The 20,482-nt window shown below is 52.4% G+C and overlaps 1 protein-coding gene across 1 annotated transcript in view; it reads left to right on the top strand.

Annotated features, from left to right (window-relative positions):
* The window catches only part of DNAH17 (dynein axonemal heavy chain 17), a 93,137-nt gene that overhangs the window by 9,073 nt on the left and 63,582 nt on the right, over positions 1-20,482 (top strand). Inside the window, exons 11-21 of the mRNA XM_065910306.1 lie at positions 2,835-3,100; positions 3,717-3,912; positions 4,878-5,024; positions 8,318-8,426; positions 8,714-8,817; positions 11,145-11,285; positions 12,677-12,820; positions 14,726-14,908; positions 17,674-17,928; positions 19,148-19,317; positions 19,853-20,075. Coding sequence (XP_065766378.1) covers positions 2,835-3,100; positions 3,717-3,912; positions 4,878-5,024; positions 8,318-8,426; positions 8,714-8,817; positions 11,145-11,285; positions 12,677-12,820; positions 14,726-14,908; positions 17,674-17,928; positions 19,148-19,317; positions 19,853-20,075 — 1,938 coding nt within the window. The remainder of the gene's footprint in view (positions 1-2,834; positions 3,101-3,716; positions 3,913-4,877; positions 5,025-8,317; positions 8,427-8,713; positions 8,818-11,144; positions 11,286-12,676; positions 12,821-14,725; positions 14,909-17,673; positions 17,929-19,147; positions 19,318-19,852; positions 20,076-20,482) is intronic.

The raw sequence follows: 20,482 nt of genomic DNA, 5'->3' as shown, positions 1-20,482 counted from the left end.
CTGGAGGAGGGAACTGGCCCCCGCTGAGGCGGTGGAGCTGCTCCCCTGCTGCCTCCCTGGCAGACCTTAGGCAGGAACCAGAGGCTGTTAGTCCCAGGGCGACCCAAGTGCAAAGGGTCCCGAGTAAGGTTGCCAGCCAGTGCTTCCACATGGAAATGCCGGTCCTCCCCTGGGGTGGGGTTTCTGGGATGAAGACGATGCTGGAGCTGATGGACTGCGGCACCAGTTAGCCCTTCTTGCCTGTGGTGGGGATGGCACGACCCCAGGCCTCTCGGAGGCCTTGTGCTGTCTTTCGGTGATGGAGAAGGAGGTGGGTTGAGGTGTCCATGCCAAGTTGCCAGAGATCATAGGTGCCCCCTCGGAGAGGAGGAGCTGGCCAAGGAGGAACTCTGGGTGGCACGTGCAGGACTAAAGGCCACTCCCTGGGTGTTTTCATAGGCACTTTCCCACTCCACCTTGGCCTAAATTGGCTCTGTAATCTGCAAGAGAAAGTCCTTTTCAGACACGTGACTTTGTGTTAGAAAGAAAATAAGTCAGAAAGACTCTCGTAAACCATTCCTGTCTCCATCTGCTCATCTTCTTTCCCACACTGAAGATCATTTTCTTCCCATTTGACAACCCTCCGCTCTAATTAGGACAGGCCCTTGGGGTGCCCTCCCGCCCATCCGCTTGACCCCCTGCGTGTTCCCAAGCTGCTAGGATGCTATTTCTCGCTGTCAGTAATTCACACGCAGCTGGGAAGGTTCTAGAGCAATTTTCCACACAACCTCCTCCTGGCAGAAAATGAAATTAACCTCCTTCCCAGAAGCCAGGGGCCAGAAAACATGTGAGCATTGAAATAAAGGGAAGAGGGGGAGGAAAAGAGTCAAGAGGGTTGTCAAGCAATAGAATGTGCTTTTCCCAACTGCTCTGGGTCAGTTTTCAGAGACATAACACTGGTGACCTCATGTGTGGGGACCCCCCCCCCACTGCAGGGAGTAGTAGTTAGCAACTCGGGGTCACAGTGTCTTCCCGGGAGTCAGTGCCTGCTCTCATTGACTTTCAGGGACCTAAAAATCTCTCCTGCTTTCTCAGCAGCCGCTATTCCACCCTTTCCCGGAAAGGCCACTTTTGGGCACAGTGGTCTTAGTTTTCATACCGAACACTAGGGCAAATCTGAGATTTGGGTCCGAGGGCTCCGGCAGGCGCGGAGACCTGTCCCCTGGTGACCCCTGGCTGGCTGGGAGCTTCCTGAATGTCCGCCACGTGTCACTGTCCAGCCCACATGGCCACTGTCTGCGGGCTGCAGTAAGGGCCCCTCCCCCACTGCCTCCAGGCCTCCCACCACTGCGAGAGGACTTTTTAAGAAACCTGCCTCTCTGTCCCAACTTGAGCCACCCTCTGATGCCAGTCAAGACCACAACCAAGACACCCAGATGATCCTCCCTTATTCTCTTCTATGAGCTTTTCATTTGTTTAGCGAAAGCGAGTGTGTAGCATTCGCAGACCCTCAGTGTGATGAGCCCGCTACGTGCAAGGTACTCAGACATGGTTACTTGCCCTCAGAGCGAGGTGACGACCCCTGCTGGAATAATCAGGTCAGGGTGCTTGGGCTGACAGGCCATGGGCACCTGAGCGTCCCAGCTCCTTGAGGACTTCATCAGCCCTTGCTTGAACCTCTGGTGTCATGGCCTGTGAATGTGCCAAGCTTTCTCTGTAATCTCTGCAAAGCCCAAGGGCTGAGCGCTCCCTGGAAGTCAGCACTTCCTGCCCTGGGCACCCACACGGTGTCTGAACCCTATCCCCACTGCCACCTCCACCTGGTCAACCCAAGGCTGAGCATGGGGCCCTTGGTTGGTGGATTGAACTGAGTCTGCTAGAGAGAAGTGTTGAGGTGCAGACTCCTAGGACCTGTGAATTATTGAAAATAGGGCCTCTGCAGATGTAATTGAGATGTTCGTTGAGGGCCTCCTGCTGGCCTCCTGTGCCTCAATCCAGTGAACCTGGGGTCTGTGTCAGAAGAGGAGAGAGACAGGGCCAGACATGCACAGGGAAGGCTCCATGACAAAGGAGGCAGAGGGTCGAGTGATGGGTCTACAAGCCGAGGATTGCTGGCCACCCAGGGACTCGCCCCTGGAGTCTTCAGAGGGAGCACAGCTCTGTCCACCTTGATTAAGACTTGTTGCCTCCAGGCTGCGAGAGAATTAAGTCTGCTGTTGAAGCTTCCCAATTCACAGTGCTCTATGATGGCAGCCCCGGGATGCTCCTATGGGCTCCTCCCCACACCAGCATTTGGCGTGTTTAGTGATTCAGGAATCCCATATAGTGTAAGACAAGCCTCCCCCTCACCTCTTTTCCCCCAGAGTACTTTTCAGAGCAAAACAAGCCTCCCGAATGGTTTCTCTTGCCTGGGTGGGTCGTTGAGCATCAGTGGTCTTCCCAATAATTCTTGAGACAAAGATATTTCTCAATCCCGTTGTAGCACAAGCCCTGGTTTTATAAATAGCTGCTTTTCTCCCCCAATTTTTTAAAATGGCATTTCTTAACTGTTTAAATCTTCTTTGCCCAAACCCTGATTTCTTCTGGTCCTGGAATAAATTTTTCCTAGACCTTGGACCTAGTTTGTACTGTTGGTTTATAAGCTGAGTATGTGGGGACCCAGCATACATCAAGTTGGAAATCACAGAAGCAGCTGGTTAGCCAGTTGCTACACAGAGAAAACTTGCTGGTGTTGAAGGCACGTGTCTTCCTACTTCTGAAGGCTGACTGCACAGTGTCCAAGCCGTGGGTGATGCCAGGCATAGGGGAGGAGATGGGTCCCCCCAGGCAAAGGAGGCCCTCTTGTTTCTCTCCAGCTTCTGCACATGTGTGGGGGCCTCTTGGAACGGCCTCTGATTCTCGCTGAGGTGGTGCCCAGGTATTCGGTCATGCTGGAGCTGTTTGACACTGAGCTGGATAACACCAAGATCCTGTATGACGCCCAGATCGCAGCCTCGGCAGACGGCAACATCCCCCCCATCCACAAAAACATGCCCCCGGTGGCCGGGCAGCTCAAGTGGAGCCTGGAGCTGCAGGAGAGGCTGGAGGCTCCCATGAGGGACCTCAGGCACATCGACCACCCGTGAGTGATGGCCCTGGGCCGGCAGCGCTCCTCCATGGCCACGAGGAGTGGGCTCAAGTGCTCTGTCCGCACTCGGAGGCAGGCCCACACCTCCCATCAGCCAAGCCTTTCCTTCCCAGGGCACGGTCCCAGGAGAGACCCCAAGAATGCATGCCCCCTACTCTGAATAGCTGGCCAGAGCAGGGAGTTGGCCGCTGTCACTTGTGTTTGGCAGAGTCTGGAAGGCAGGTGGAGGAGCGGGGGAGTTCACAGCAGAACAAGGGGGGCTGTCGGCGTGGGGACAGAAGGAGGGTGTCCTGTGTGTGTGTTTGGAAGGCATATCTGGCTCTCTAGTTGGTCCTAAGTTGGAGGAGAAGAGAGGAATTAGAGAAGCTGGAGGTTATCAATGAAGTCATGACCATTCAGGGCCAATATTACAAGAGTTAGCTTTTGACCTTCTGGATTAGATGCTACCTACAAAGGGCATCATCCATTTGTATGTTCAGGATCTCTGCCTGGAAGAAACGAGAGAGCTGGCCTGCAGCTACAACACCCTGTGGTCTGGAAGCCTCGGTTGGGGTGCCAGTGAGGCCCCGGGGGAGACAGTACCTGACTCTCCCCCTAACTCTGATTCCAGGGTCATGTCCAGCGTGGAGGCCAAGCTAATCTACCAGAAATATGATGAGATGATGGAGCTGCTGAGAAGCTACCGCGAGAGGATCTACCAGCAGTGGGTGGCAGGGGTGGACAAGGACTGCCACTTCAACCTGGGGCAGCCACTGATCCAGCGGGACCCTGTCACCAACCTCATCCGTGTCAACTTCAGCAAAGCGGTGGGTGCCGTCTGCTTCCTCACGGGGCAAGCCCATGCGGCTGAGGCTCACCCCCTCCTCCTGACAACACAAGTCTGTGGGGTTGACGTTTATGTCACATTCACCCTAAAGCTTTATTATTGAAGTGTTGCTTGAAGTGTGCCTGGGATATGTTTAAGATATGAGACAATCTTAGCACCCTTGAATATGGCTTGAATGAGTGTACTATTTTAAAGCTGGGCCATGTTTCATAGGGTCCCAAGAGAAACCATCATTTTTAGAATTTTTTTTTTATAAAGTCTTTGGAGGATCTGAATGAATAAGCCCCCTGGTTAAGCTGGGGATGCTGGAGGGAATCCACACCATCTGGGTCTGAAACCGGATGGTTAGTCATGTGCCAGGGCAGAAGTGGGAGCAGCCTGGACCTCCACAAGCACAGCCCCACACAAGTGTGTCAGCCTTGCTCGTGAAGTCAGCAGTGATTTCAGCAAGGCAGGGACCCCACACGTGACTTTCCCTTTGAAACCGTCTCTTCCATTAGCATCCATTCTTTCTTTCAACAAACATTTACTAAGCACTTACTTTGTGTATGTGCTTGGGATAAACTAGCGAACCAACAAAGATCTCTGTCCTTCTGGAGCTTGCCTCCTACAGAATGGGAAGGGCAGGGATTGGGAGGGAGCAGGAGTTGGTGGAAGGGCCAGGAGAAGAAGGGGAGGGAGCAATAAACTAGCGTAACAGGTAAGACACGAGGAGGTGGTGATCGTACCTCAAAGAGAGGAGAGGGGCAGGTACGGGGGTCACGGACTGAGCCGGAGGAAGGGGGCATCCTGACCCTGCCAGCAGAGCCTGTCCCCCAGGTGGGCCTCCCCTCCCCAGCTCCCCCTGGGGGCTGCAAAAGCCTCCCAGGGACAGACCCACATATGTGCTGCCAAACGTGTGCCGTGCGACCTGACCGCTTCTGTCCTTGTCTTCACTCGCCTCAGTTGGTGGCAGTGCTGAGAGAAGTCACGTACCTGAACTTCCAGCAACAGAAGGACATCCCCAGGAGCGCCGAGAACCTGTTCTCCCAGTATGAAACCTTCCGGAAGTTCGTGGGCAACTTGGAGCTCATCGTCGGCTGGTACAACGAGGTGAGCTGGCGCCACACTGTTTTTCTGTTTGCCGCGTTTGGGGGGTTTCATTTAGGACAAAGGTGTACAAGCCCCACGTGGAGTAGAATGGAGTACGTTTCCGTGAATGAGAGTGGGTGGAACCTCCCTCACGGTGAATCCCTGGCCCCGCCTTCTCCACCTCCTAGAGTCGCCCACATTCCTGGGCTGGAGGCCACTTCACGCCACCTGCAGATCACAGCACCCCCACTCCTGTTGTCACTCTGCCTTCTCGTTTGTTTTTATCGGCTCCCTCTTAGGGCCTTGCCATCCAGTGGGACCCAGCTGACATCAAGGTCCTTAACTGAATCACGCCGCAAACCCTCTTTTGCCAGAGGCGATGTGACATAGTATCACAGGTCTTGGGAATTAGGAAGTGGCCGTCTTTGGGGGCCATTATTCAGCCTACCGTAGACGCCTCATCCAGAAGGGGCCAGTGAGTTTCTCTCCCCTTGAACCCTGGGAGTTTGGTTTTTTAGAATATTTATTTATTTCTGGCTGTGCTGGGTCGTCACTGTTGTGCATGTTCTTCCTCTAGTTGGGGTCTGCAGGCTTCTCGGTGCAGTGGCTTTTCTCGTTGCAGAGCACGGGCTCTAGGTCCATGGGCTTCAGCAGGTGCAGCACGTGGGCTCCACAGTTGTGGCTCACGGGCTTAGTTGCCCCATGGCATGTGGGATCTTCCCTGACCGGGATCAAACTTGTGTCCGCTGCATTGGCAGGCAGATTCTTAACCACTAGATCAGCTGGGAAACCCAGACCCTGGGAATTTGGAATTGGGTCCCAGCCTCATTTACCACTGGAGTCTCGGGTCAGTAGAGAAACCAGAGCGAGCAGAAACTCGGGCTGCAGAAGGAAGGGAGCAGATGACCAGAGAGGCCCTGAGAGTGGCCTGTGAGCCACGAAATCCCAGGGCTTGCCTTAAGTGCATGTTCTTGAATTAGTTTCCTCCAGAATCAACTTTCTTCAGGCTCAGAGAAGGTCATGTTCATCCATTCCCTAGAATGCACCCCCAGCCATGGCATTTAGGAAAAATGGAAGCCTTAGAGATGCAGTCACATGGAAAAATGTTCATGGGTTACTTTCAGTGCAAGAGTCCTTTGGGTTTGTTTTTTTTTTTACAATGATGCAATCAGAAACAAGCAAAATATCCAACAAATATTAATTAGAATAAAACAGAAAACTATCTTCCACTTCTGTATTTCCAAACAAACCCCAACTAAGCACATGCTGGGGAAGCATGTTAGCTTCAGCAGTGAATGACATTGTTCAAATAAAAATGTTAGACAAGAATGGACAAATGTTAGGCAGTGTTAGACAGGACCTGGAGCTAAGTGTCTGCAATGACCCTTATTATTGATACTGGCTCCCCTCTATGGTTATGATACCTGGGGTCCCTTAGATCAGGAGTCACCAACCTCCAGGATCTAATGCCTGATGATCTGAGGTGCAGTTGATGTAATAATAGTTGAAATAAAGTGAGCAGAAAATGTAAAGCGCTTGAATCGTCCCAAAACCATTTCCCTGATCCCCGTCAATGGAAAAATTGTATCCACAAAACCAATCCCTGCTGCCGAAAAGGCTGGGGATACTGCCTTTAAATGCACTTCTTATTCTCAACATACTTTCTGTTGTCGAGAGAGACCCCAGGCCGCCAAACTGCTAATATCCATTAATGTCTGAGCTAGGCAAGAGTGGAGGTGAAGCTTTAATCTGCTGGGGATGGGGTGAGGGGGCTGTCTGGGAAAAATGCCCCAAAGATGTGTATTTATAACATAGCTGTTGAAAAGTACTAAACAGGACATATTGAGAGGATCTCGTCACCGTCAGCTTTGTTCACTCTGGGCAATCACAAAAGGGTAATAATATTTAGCTCTTGCCTGGGCTATTGGTGTAACTGTTTAATATCCAAAGGTTGATAAATGGAATCAGAATTTCACATTGACTCACTTTATAACCCTGTCAGTGCTCTTTCACTTCTGTCTGCTTTCCACTGGTAATAGCCATTAAGCTCTATTTCTCTGCCCATTCTGTACCTTTTCTAGGAGTTAGTTGTTTGAAAAGGAGGACATGGGTGGGGAGGGGGCACCATTTAAAGTACTAAGTATAGGTCAAGGGTTATTGTGAAAGGCAAATAGCATCTAACATGCAATTTAATTTCTATGTACATCCCTCACTTTATAGAGTAGACCTATCCTTGAAAACCTTACGTGTAAAATGTTACCAGGTAGGACAATATTCTGAAGCACAAATGGTGTTTATTTATTTAAAAGAATAATTTATATTTAAAAAACTGCGTACACCCTCCATCTGTTTTTCTATTCTGCAAATTGATGCTTTCAAGCATCACGTGGATTTCTTAGCTTGGGGCAGACCCAGGTCGAGCCTGTGTGGAATCTCCCCTGCAGTTCACTCTGATGCTTTAACTAGTGGAACGGCTTCTCCACAAATCCTGAATCTCCTCTGTATAATCACATTTCAAGACTTAGATCACGGCCCAGGCGATGTTCTGAGAAGTGCCCCAGAAACGTCCCGGTTACCAGTGTGGACCCCTCTGATTTCCTTCTTTATGACTCTAAGCTTCCCCGGTGATTGAGTGGCAGAGAATCCGCCTACAATGCAGGAGACTTGGGTTCTCTCCCTGGGTTGGGAAGATCCCCTGGAGGAGGGCGTGGCAACCCACTCCAGTATTCTCGCCTGGAGAATCCCATGGACAGAGGCGCATGGCGGGCTACAGTCCACAGAGTCATAAAGAGTTGGACAGGACTGAGGCAACTGGGCACATGCCAAATTTTTTAAGTTTTGGATTTTATACACGTTGGTTTTGCGTTAGTGAATTTCCTCCTCTTTCTATCTCATAACATAAGGGATTAAGAGTTAAGCATATACAAAACCATTGATAATAAAAAAAATAATTTTAAAAGTTGGAATCTCCTGCACTTTGTTCACATAATTCCCAGTTAAATCACACTAACAGTAACTGGTTTGGTTGGTATTGAGTAATAAACACCCTTACCAGGAGACAATTTTAAATCTGCGTGCATGTGGCTGGGAAGACCCAGAGGGATGGGATGGGATGGGGAGGGAGGTGGGAGGGAGGATCAGGATGGGGAACACATGTAAATCCATGGCTGATCCATGTCGATGTATGGCAAAACCCACTACAATATTGTAAAGTAATTAACCTCCAACTAATAAAAATAAATGAAAATCAATAAATAAATAAATCTGCGTGCATTTGGAACAAATGCCCTGAAACTGTAGCCCTTGTTTTGCAGATAAAGACCACCATGAAGGACGTAGAATTTCCACTGATAAAGTCAGAATTGAAAGCAATCGATGTCAAATTATTGAACGCTGAGACGACACTGTTCTGGAATGGCGAAGGTGTGAAGGCAATATTCGGGTCCAACGGGTCCAACCCGTCGGGCACCTGGAGTTCTTGTGGAATCAGTGATCCTCCCATTTGGGGATGGGGAGGTCCTGATTCTGAAGGAACAAACAATGTATGTTATCCCTCAGCGCTGCCTTTCTGGAAGTCCTCCACCATTTCCTCTGCTTCAGGCTCCAGAGAGACAGAAGGACTTGCCCAGAGCTGTGTCACAGTAATGATTGTCAAGTCAGCCTTTGCTAAATCATTCCTTTTGTAAGATCCCTTCATGCTTCTCTCTCAGGTGTGTTTGAATATATTCAAGAGATGCGAGAAATTCTACACAACTTGCAGAACAGAATACAAAAAGCAAAGCAAAACGTAGAGGGGATTTCCCAGGCCATGAAGGTGAGTTAGCCTGCAGAGCACGGTGTGCGGGTGCGTGCAAGGCCGCTTCAGTCACGTCCGACTCTGCCACCCTGTGGACCACAACCCAGCAGGCTCCTCTGTGCATGGGCTTCCCCAGGCAGGAATGCTGGAGTGCATGGCTGTGCCCTCCTCCAAAGGATCTCCCCCACCCAGGGATCAAACCTGAGGCTCTGATGTCTCCTGCACTGGCCACTAGTGCCACCTGAGAAGCCCCAGAGTGGGGCTTAAATAGGGACGTGGGAGTCCTGGGGAACCGGGACCCTCGGAGATGCTCACGTAAAGTGCCCAGGGCAGCGGGGACCTGCTGGGTGAGGCTCAGGGCCACAGAACAGTGACATCAGGCTGGCCCCAGGGCAGAAAAGCTCCAGGTCCCTCTGCAGAGTTCCATTCCATTTGGTTCTGTCGAGCTCAGCAAATGTGGGGAGCAGTGCCCTCAGCCAGGCAGATACCAGGAATGACGGTGGGGTCAGGGAAGAGGCGCTAAGACTCAGCCCCGCTGGGAACATGTTCATCATTCAATACAGAGCAGAATGGGTCCTTTCTCTCAAGCCCGATCTAGAAAACTGGGGGACAGCCTTCCCTGGCACCCCCACAACATGGTCTGACATCAAGGCCTGAATCTGCAAACACCTGCCACGGGCCATCATAATCTGTTCATTAGAAAGCATCTCATCTGTGTTGAGACACCTTTGGCTTATCTCGGTATGAAACATTTTCCTGCATTATAGTTCACATTCATTTCATCACCATCCACTTAGATGTAACTCAATAAATCGTAGGCAAAAGCTGCTGCTCACCCCACTTTTTTTTCTGATTCTTTTTTCTGATTCAATTTTCATTTGATTGGAGCATTTCCTCAAGTCATTGCCTCAGAAAGGATGTGTTGAAGACCTGCTCTCTGAGTCCTTGCTTGTCCAAAGTTCTTTCTTTGGATCTCACCCAGCTTGTCCAATTTTTGATATGGTTCTTTTCTTTCAGTAGTCTAGAAAGATCTCTATATTCATCTGCTCTGGCCACCATAGCAAAGGACCAGAGACTGGGCAGCTTACACAAGCAGAAATTTATTGTTTCATAGTCCTGAAGGCGAGAAGTTCAAGATCAAGGTGCCAGTAGGTTTGGTTCCTCCTGAGGCCTATCTCCTGGGCATGTAGATGGCTGTCTTCTCCCTGTGTCCTCTTTAGTTCAGTTCAGTTCAGTCACTCAGTCGTGTCTGATTCTTTGTAACCCCTTGGACTGCAGCATGCCAGGCTTCCCTGTCAATCACCAACTCCCAGAGCTTGCTCAAACTCATGTCCATCGAGTCAGTGATGCCATCTAACTATCTCATCCTCTGTCATCCCCTTCTCTTCCTGCCTTTCCCAGCATCAGGGTCTTTTCCAATGAGTCAGCTCTTTGCATCAGGTGGCCAAAGTATTGCAGCTTCAGGTTCAGCATCAGTCCTTCCAATGAATATTCAGGACTGATTTCCTTGAAGATTGGCTGGTTTGATCTCCTTGCAGTCCAAGGGACTCTCGAGTCTTCAACACTAGTTTCTCTGTGTTCTAATTTCCTCTTATAAGGACACCAGTGGTATTGGATTAAAAGCCATATTAATGACCTCACCTGAATCACCTCTTTAAAGGCCCTCTCTCAAATGCAGTAACATCCTGAGTGTTAGAGATTAGGACTTCAACATGTAAATCTGTAGGGAGACACAGTTCAGGCTGCAGCTACCTCACCTCGTAGCCACGATATTGAAAAACCTGATGGTGGTATGACTTCCCTCTTCTCTCCGACCAGAGGCAGATAGAGTCCTTGGTCACAATCAGGGCTCAGACACATTACCAGCATGTGTCCAGACGTGTGCCTCCTCCTATGTTCCCTGGATTCACAAGGAGCTTTCGATCTGAAAACAGCAGCATTTCCCCGGTCCCCAGGCACTTCCTCCAGTCACTTATTCTCCCCGTTGTGTCCCTTTTGTCCTGGACACTGAACATCTTCACACACGTCTCTGGATCCAGTCACCATGTCCCCTCACCTCCAGCTCCTGCGGTTCCTGATGAGAGGGTCAGATACTGCTTTCCCCAGGAAGGCTCCTTTCGGTCCTGACTGGGGGAAATGCCCAGGGGTCTCTCTGGGCGGCCCCCAAGACCCCTGTTAGTTTTGAGTCACATCACTGAAGACTGTCTAACAGTGCTTGGCAGTCCCTCAGCCTCTGTGAGGCCCACCCGGGGTGGGGACACTTACTCCCAAAGGTGTATTGGGAAGGAGTGAGACTGGAAGGCTTTTCTCCAGGTGCTTTTCTCCTGCTCATGTTTTCCCTCCAGGACTGGTCAGCCAACCCGATGTTTGAAAGGAAGGACAACAAGAAAGAGGCCCTGTTAGACTTGGATGGGAGGGTGGCCAACCTCAACAAGCGCTACACTGCAGTCAAGGATGCTGGCCTGAAGATCCAGGCCATGGTCGCGGTGAGGAGATGCCCGGGAGGGCCTTAGAGAGCCCACATGCTTTCAGTAGCCAGGGAGGAAGGAGCAGGGTGGGGAGGGGGCTGGAGGTTTCATAAAATGTCGGATGTCTGCAACCTTTAATCCAGGAGTCTGATTTTATAACAGCAGACTCTGCTGACTGCTCAGCTGGAAGCCCGATCCTCTAGTCACATGTCTGCCCTCCTCTAAGAATGTCAGAGCCTCCTCCCCCTACATAAGTTGGTGTGGACAAGTGACATATTTCTACAGGGTCTCTGGGGGTAGCTGAATCTGGGACCAGCAGGCCATCTTGGAGGAGGAGGGTCTGCTGAGCTGTTCTTATGTTCAAGTGATTGCTCAGAAGGTCCTTACTCCCAAGGAGTGACTTGACTGGGCCAAGAAACACTTTGTTTCCAGGTCCTCTTCCTTTGCCCTGGTGCCAGTAGCTCCCAGTAAATTAACACGTTAAACTGCAAAAAGGTTACTTGAAAGAGTTAACTGACTAACCTGTTAACAGTCCCAGATGTATTGGAAACAACACAGGAGAGAGAAATCTGGCTCAGGGTCGGGAAGAGGCTTTGTCATCACATCCGTTTGCTTAGAGTCCGCGACTCCCATAATAGTCATGTGAAGCATTGTTTTCTACCTTACACTGAATCTTTTTAAGCCTGTGTCTTCTCTTCCCTATTAGAATATAACTGCCTGAGGGTATAGACTGGGTCATGTTCAACTTCGTGTTTCCTTGTAGCTCTCAGTATCTTATAGATTCATCTACCCACCCACCCACTCAACCATTCAATCATCCATCCACCCATCCATTGCTCATTCAACCATCAACCCATCCATTCATCCACCCAACAATTCACCCACTCATCTACCCACTTGTTCACTCAGCCGCTCACCCAGTCACTCGTCCATCCATCCACCAGCTCCTGCTCTGCTCCAGAAATTCTGCTTAGTGCTGGAGGTATAACGGTGTGAAGGACAGTCAATTCCTGTCCTCGCGATGCTCGGCATCAAGGGGAGGTGCAGACCACAGACAGACCGAAGAATTCAGCATTGCCATCTGTGCCTCCACAGGCACAAATAATGGGTCACTGGAGGGAACGCAGGTGGGGGGCAGGGGCAGGACTCAAACCTGACATGAATGGGGGTGGTAATCAAGGAGGGTCAAGGAGAAAAAAGCCATTTCTGGCATGAATGGGAAGGAGCAGCCTAGACAAAGACACAGATCTAGGAAGAGTCTGGCACATTCAGGAAGCCAAAGTCAGGCCTCTGTGTGTGGATTGTGTGAGTGAGGACAAGGGTAGTCAGAAAGTCACTGGATAAATTGACTAAAAAGGGAATGGGTAGACCCAGTGAAACAGCAATCAGCCATGTGGTTCTGTTTGCAGGAAAATGCAGAACTCTTCAGAGCGGATACGACAAGCCAGTCCTGGAAGGATTACGTCAACTACATTGACGGCATGGTCTTAGATGAATTTGACCAATTCGTTCGCAAGTCTCTAAATTACCTGATTGACAACATGGTTGCAGATGTAAGTGACAGATGTGAGATTTATGTGTATGCATGCACATATATATGTATTATAAATATGAGATAAGGTTTACATTGGAATATATAATCTGTGGTTTCCTGATGGAAGAACAGACTTATTAAAATCTTCCCAGGATGACCAGTTTGTCCTGATTTCAAACCTGAAAGTCCTGCACCCCGGGACATCTGGTCACCCTGAATGGGCCACAGCATAAATGGGCTAAGCACATGGGCTGAGCTGACCTCTGTTACTGCCAGGTTAGGAAAAGCAGCCACCCCGGCCCCTCCTCATGTTGACCGGGGGTGGGATGTGCCCTCTTGTTGGCAGTGTCATCCACCCACCCTCTCCACCCTCTGCCCAATCGAGCAGAAGCTTAAACCAGGTCAGCAGAGTGGGTTTGATGGTTAATTGCTTCCTGGCCTGTTCTCCCTGAGCTGGGCCCTGCCCGTGTTTTTTCACTACAAGTGACTTTGGATACTGCCCAGGAGGGCAAGGTCAGAGACCCAGCTCACTCTCAGGAGAGGGTGGTGGGCACTCTGACACAGCTGCAGAGGGCAGTTGTCACCAGAGCATCTGCAGACCCCAGAGTCTGTTGGTGAAAGTAGACGGCATCACTAGCTGTAGGGCTCACCAAGGGCTTCCTCGGTGGCTCAATGGTAAAGAATCTGTCTGCCAATGCAGGAGATGTGGGTTCCATCCCTGGGTGGGGGAGATCCCTTGGAGAAGGAAATGGCAACCCACTCCAGTATCCTTGCCTGGGAAATCCCATGGACAGAGGAGCCTGGCGGGCTATAGTCCATGGGGTCACAAATGAGTCAGACACGACTTGGTGACTAAACAACAACAAAGACTCAGCAAGCAAGGTATAGCAACGCAGCATCAGCAATGAAGGTACCTAATGTGTAGTATTTATCACTACAAAGAGAAGCAGTCACAGTCAAATGGGTGATGAGTCCCTGATAACACAGTATCCTTCCTAAGAAGTCCCAGGGAGGATCTGTGTTTGCAAGTGGCCAACCAGCAAGAGTGGCCCCCCACCCCGAGACAAAGGCTCAAGAAAAGTCTGCTCAACCAACTTCATGACAGCTAACCTCTCCCACTCAGCTCACTCAGGCACTAGTGCAGACCCTCCCCCAGTCATAAAGCTAGGGGGACTCTTGAGCTGGCCACCCTTGGGTCCAGTGTGGACTACGTTTGGGGAAGGTTAGTGGCCGTGGAGCAGGTCCCGAGCACCCGTGGACCTCAGCCTGCACTCTTGAGATTTATTGGTGCGTTGGGTGGGCTCCACCCTGTCCTCTGACACCCAAGACCACACCTAGGATCTGCAACAGCACAAGGAAAATCCAGGAACAGACAGGGTTACGGTGTTCCCACTTTGTAAACAGGACCCCTGTGGAACATGAGGCTTGTCTTTTCTGGAGCTCAGCAGAGGCCATCCTGCCTGGCTGGGATCCCCCCCCCCCCCACCCCCGTCTCACATGCTCTGTATGTTAATTATCCATCTAATCCCCACCATAACCCAAAGAGATGGGGACAACAGTTGCCTCTGTTCTATGAAACGAGTCTGCAGATTTTATGTATCTAGGGAAACGACATTGAGGTTCTTGCCTGAGACCACGCAGCTGGTCAGTAGCAGATATGGGCTTGAACAGAGGTAGTGGGTCTCCTTGGCACTCAGTCATTGCTGCTTCGTCTGGCTTGGACGCCCAGCCTGCGTTTGGCCTGGTGCTGCTGCCTTTGGCCGCACAGTTCTCGCTCATGGGCCCTTGGTGGGGACTGTGCTCTCTGTAGCGGTCCCAGCCAGCAGGAGCCAGCCCTAGACCTTATTTGTTGCCTGGGTGAACATCAGGCATCGAGGATGGTTAGCCAAGGGCCGGGCCTTGACCCCACAACGCCCTGTTTTAGGAGAGCGTCGCACCGCTGTTCGAGGTCCGCATGGAGCTGGAGGACGATGGGCTGGTCTTCAGTCCATCCCTGGAGGTGGGCGGGGACCGAGGCTTCCTGGCGCTGATAGGGAGCCTGGTCACCGACATCTACAACACAGCCAAGCTCATCCCCAGACTGGCCAAGGGCAGGTTGCACTATAAGGTCAGTCGGGCTTGGTTACAGTCCCACCACTTTCCCTGCCACCAACTGCTACCCGGGGTCAGAATCGCCTTCCTGATGCGGCAGCACTTGGTCGTGTGTGTGTGTTTCATGGTGGTGGTCCCGTGTGTGATGAGGAGCCCAGGGGCTTCCATTCTGTCAGGTTCCCCGGGAACGGTGGCCCGGAGATCTCTCCCCAGAGTGGACCTGTCCTTGGTCGACCTGGTTTTCATTCCATCAACACCTCCCCACCCACAGCGAGACGCCAAGTGTGCTTTCCCGCCCCACTTCCTGCTGTTTCCCTCCCTCCTGTAATTTACAGTCTGTGATCCTCATGCAGGCTCTTTGACAAATGTGCCTTCCACTGGCTCCCACACCCGTTCGCTCTGAATGCATTAAATACCCACCCACGACATAAAACACAGATCAGATCCTGGGGATGCAAAGGCGGGGGAAATTCAGCCTCCCTGAACGGGGAGGTCTGAGAAGGTGTGCTTATTGGAACATGGTTTGTGGGGCAGTTAAACAAACATTGGAAAAGACCTAAATAGCCATCAAATACAGGAGTCCTTCAGTAGCTTCAGGACCATCCAGACAAAGGCATCTAAATGAGTTACAAAAGGGAGCCTGGGATGGAAGGAGGCTCGTGACATGTTATCAAGTGTTTATCAAGCTGCGGAACTATGTTTAGACTGTGATTTCATTCATTTAAGCAAACAAAAGCCTGTCTTCCTAAGGATGCACTCCAAACTGTCAAGAGTGCTCACTTCTGGGAAACAGGATGGGGGCGAGGGAGGCGGGAGGACGGGGAACATAAAGGGGGCTTTTTATTTCATATGTTCTGCTTTGTTTGAACTTCTTGATGATGGGTGTGTATTATTTGTAATAACAAACATTTCCAGCAAGATGCTCTGTGATGTCAGGGACAGTTATGTGCACACGTGCGTGTAGTGATGTGAGGAAAGGAGGAAATACCTGGCCAGGTTAAGGACAGCTTCCCAGAACAGCTGACCTGCATTCTGAATCATGAAGAACGGGAGGAGATTCCCAGGCAGAGAGAACTGTTTGAGGATTCCTGAGCCATACAGAGGTTGTGTTCCGGGTTCAAATGCACACAGCGAGCTGCTCTGGAGCTTAGCCCAGAGTGAACCACACCACCAGCGATCCACTCAGGCACAGACGTGTGGGACCCAACACAGGCCGATGAGAGCCAGAGCCCAACATGTGGCTCTAGAATCTGAAGGGCCGCACGTTTGGGGCTCCTCCACCTGCCCTGGGGTCCTCGTGTGATGTAGCAGAACAGAGCAAGGCAGAGTAAGGGTCCCAGTGACCTGGCCACACCCCAGGCTGTGCACACCCCGCCCTGGTCTCATTTGCAAGATTTTAATTTACTGAGGCAACTGAGTGACTCCAGAGAGAGGTCAGTGCCACTGATAGAAAAGGTAATGTTGCCCACAGCTCCCCAAGAAAGGAGAGGTACGGTTGGCCATGCAGGGGCCAAGTGGGGAGCAGCAGGTTTGGTCAGGAGGAGGATGGAGGGAAGCCCTGGCCAGAGGCTGGTAGGGCTGGGGAAATTGCTCCAGACGGGCCCCGGGGTCATCTCCCATTATCTGGTACCTGGTGCTGGGGTGATGGAGCAGGGGAAACATGGGCTTGCGATATGAGGGTTGGTTAGATGAAGGAGGTGACTGGGCGTTTGGCTGGTTTGCATAAGAAAGGCGTGCCTGCATCCCAGCCCTCTGCTCTCTCAGAAGCGCCTGGCCCTGCGCCGCGGTTGGGGGGGGCAGTTTCTCCCCAACCAGCAAGATTTTTTTTTTCTTCTTTTGCACCACTCCAGGCAGCTTGTGGAATTTTTAGTTCCCTGACCAGGGATTGAACCCGGGCCTGCAACAGTGAGAGTGCTGAGCCCTTAACCACTGGACTGCCAGGGAATCCCCAGCAAGATTTTTTTAAGATGCTAAAACTACTTACTGCTGCTGCGTAGTCACTTCGGTCATGTCTGACTCTGTGTGACCCTATGGACTGCTGCCTCCCAGGCGCCTGTCCATGGGATTCTCTAGGTGACAATACTTGTTAAGATATAGAAACTTTAAAAAACATGTCTCATGCACACCCTCCACCTTGAGATTTTCCACTTATGGGAGCCAATCGCTACCTTTTCGCTAAGACCAATTTGGATTGGATTTCTTTCTCTTGAGATGCAAAAGGCCCTGTCCAGCCAGGGCCTCCCTTGCTCCTGCTGCAGCCGTCCATGTGGTCTCCACTCAGGTCCTCAAACACGTGCCTCCTCTCAGCGCAGGCCCTTTGCTGTTTCTCTTGCTCTTCACCTCCCGTCCATCAGCTCTCAGACCAACGATCACTTCCTCAGGGGGTGTCCCCCAACCTCCTCCCTGCTACACCTGAATACAAGGATGAGAGTCGTGAAGACTCAGTTTTTGATTCACTGATAAACTTGTGACCCCCGTCCTGGACTGTCCCCACCCCCGCGAGCCCTGTCCACCCTCCCAGTGCCCCCTCCCACCGTGTGCACACAGCAGGTGAGTAACTACTCAATGAATGAAGCTATGGGTGAGTCTTCCTGGGGTCTGCCAGGCAAAAAGTCACGTCCGGCATACCTTCATGTGGGAGAGTGTCGCCAATGGGCAGGTGTCCCCTCCCCTCATCTCGGGAGGTTAGCGATGCTTGAACCAACAGGGAGCCACTCTCCAGATCAGGGAGACCATGGGGCAAAGCCCTCGCCCATCTGTCCCCCTCCTGTCCACCTGCAGACCGACCTGGAAGACATGACGGACCTCATAGAGATGCGGGAGGAGATTTCCAACCTGGTCATCAGCGCCATGAAGGAGGCCGAGGAGTACCAGGACTCCTTCGAGCGCTACTCCTACCTGTGGACAGACGACCCACAGGAATTCATGAAGAACTTCCTCACCTACGGACAAGCCATCAGCCGGGAGGACTTGGACGGCCGACCTGAGGAGACCCTCCCCAAGACGCCGCCCACCCTCACCCAGTTCCAGCGGCAGGTGCGTGTGCACCTTGCCCGCTGGTTTTCTCGCTTCTGGAATCAACCACTCCCTCCCCGCCCCCGCTGCCGCAGAGGGGCACTGGGTTTGATTGAAAACGTGGGCGCACGTTTATTTTTTAATGTAGGTTTTATTATTATTATTCACGTATGGAGAGACCAACAGGCCAGCAGACAGCCACCGTGAAAAGAGGGTTTGTGACCCACGGCTCCCGAGAGGAGGGGGCTCTCCAGGCCACGGGTGTCGCCAGCGGGGCACCAGAGTCAGGAGACAGAGAATGAGGGGAAAGCGCGACCGAGAACTCGCGCTAGGGTCCTCTTGGGGAGGAACAAGCAAGGCAGGACAAGCTGGCTTCAGATGAGCTAGTTTGAATCATTTCAGTGCCTCAGGGCTGTATGGGCTGTCTCCGGCTGTCAGGTACCTGCCCTGTGGTGATTAGGGCAGGTAGACAGTGGCCTAGAGTGTGAGAGCGGGTGGTAAAAATTGGGGTGTGGACTCTGCTTCATTGTTTGCACATGCAAGTCATGGCCCTGGGGGAGGGGCTTGTCTGCCATCTCTAGGAATGAGCCAGCCTGTGACTAGGGGTGGGCTTGACCCTCCAGGGTCAGCAAGGCCACTGATGCCAAAGCATCAGGAATGTAGAGCATGATGGGAATTTCCTGGTGGTCTGGCTGTTAGGACTCAACTCTTCCTGGGTTTGCTCCCGGGTCAGGAAACTAAGATCCCTCAAAACGCATGAAGTGGCCAAAATATATATACATTAGAACACGAGAAAACGTAATGAGCTTACAGACCTTCATGTCTTTTCCTGAAGCTTGGTGAGAGTGGTCCAGCCACAGGGAGGGTGGGGTGGGATGGGGGACACAATCTCTGCCACAACACGGTGGGGGCAGACAGCTGGCTGCCAGTCTTGACAGCCTCGAGGACAGGCAGCAGCACAAAGCCGGCTGAGTCAAGGATGCCCCGTGGCGCCCGGGACCCCTTGCACCCCTTGGAACTTTAGTCGTGCCCTCCTTCAGAAGCCCTGTTGGCCTCGCCAGGCGGCGTCCCTTTCTGACAGCCTGTATCCCGCGTTCGGCGATAGACTTCTGGGCCGCAGGGGCTGTCAGCTGGTGCTGGGAGAAGGAAAGGAGCGCATTGTGAGGGCCTCCCCGGCTGCCACACGCTCTGCTGGCCCCACCGCAGCAGCCCAGCAGCTGAGCGGGTCCTTGCCTCCCAGATCGACTCCTACGAGAAGCTGTATGAGGAGGTGTCCAAGTGCGACAATACCAAGGTGTTCAACGGCTGGCTGCAGTGTGACTGCCGCCCCTTCAAGCAGGCCCTCCTCAACACCATCAAGCGCTGGAGCCTCATGTTCAAGCGGCACCTGAGCAACCACGTCATCAACAGGTGGGCGCCAGGACCGCTGCCCCGGGCCCACTCCCACCCCCACTGGCCTGATGCTGGCCACACCCTGGAGAGCCCTGTGCCAGGATCCCCAGCCAGCCGGGTGTGGAGCTGAAGCTCAGGTTTAGAGACCAGCAGCCCCACAGAGGGTGGGTCCCAGAGGAAGGTGTCACCTGGCAGGGAGTGGGGGCCCTGGTCCCTTGGTCGTTGCTTCTTTACTGGGCATTTACCATGTCTGACCAACAGGTGCCAAGGAATCCTTTAGGAGCCCCGAGTTGGGCAGGGAAGCCTGGCATGAAACTCGAGGGTGGTACCTGTGCAGTTACAGGCGGTGGTGGGCTGGGAGTCGCCAGGAGCTCCGAGAATGTGTAATCTCACTCTTCCACCCAGGAGGCCCCCACAAAGGCCACCTTGAGATGTGACCTTACCCAGGACTCACTGACCAGTTGAGCTAGTGAAACATGGGGTGCCAGGCAGGCAGGAACATGACCCTCCCTTGGAGCGGGGCACCCATCACATGCAGCCTCGCACCCACCAGCCTTGCGGACCTGGAAGCCTTCATGAAATTTGCCAGGATGGGCTTAACAAAGCCCGTCAAGGAGGGAGATTATGACGGCCTCGTCGAAGTGATGGGGCATCTGATGAAGGTCAAGGAGAGGCAGACGGCCACGGACAACATGTTTGAGCCCCTGAAGCAGACCATTGAGCTCCTCAAGTCCTACGGGGAGGAGATGCCCGAGGAGACGCACGTGAAGCTGCAGGTAGATGGGCCTCGGATGCCCCGTTGGGGGAGCTGGAGCCCCGTGGGGCAGGGCCAGAGGGCAGGCTCTTGTGACCTGGAGCCTGCGGGCCAAACCTCCTCTTCTAGACCTCAGATCCCCGGGGAACGGTGGGCTGGGAGGACAAGGCTCTCCAGAGATGAGGGGACAGTGAGATTGCCTCCCAAGGGTGGGAAGGGAATAGTCCCTGCGTTTAGTTGGCATTTCAATGGATTAGAAATGCTTCCATGTCCCACGCCTCCTCCTGAGTCCAGCAGGAGCCTGGGCATGAGGGACAGTGGACCGAGAATGGGGTCCACAGAGGTCCTGCCAAGATTAGGGGCCAGCAGCGAGGCTGAGAGAGACCAGCTCCCCGGAAGAGAAGGCGCCCAGCCAGCTTCATGCCCGTG

This window comes from Muntiacus reevesi, chromosome 18 (genome assembly GCF_963930625.1).
Source record: "Muntiacus reevesi chromosome 18, mMunRee1.1, whole genome shotgun sequence".
Lineage (NCBI taxonomy): Eukaryota > Metazoa > Chordata > Mammalia > Artiodactyla > Cervidae > Muntiacus > Muntiacus reevesi.
Note: the sequence above shows the minus strand (reverse complement) of the source record. Positions and strands in the feature narration are given on the sequence as shown.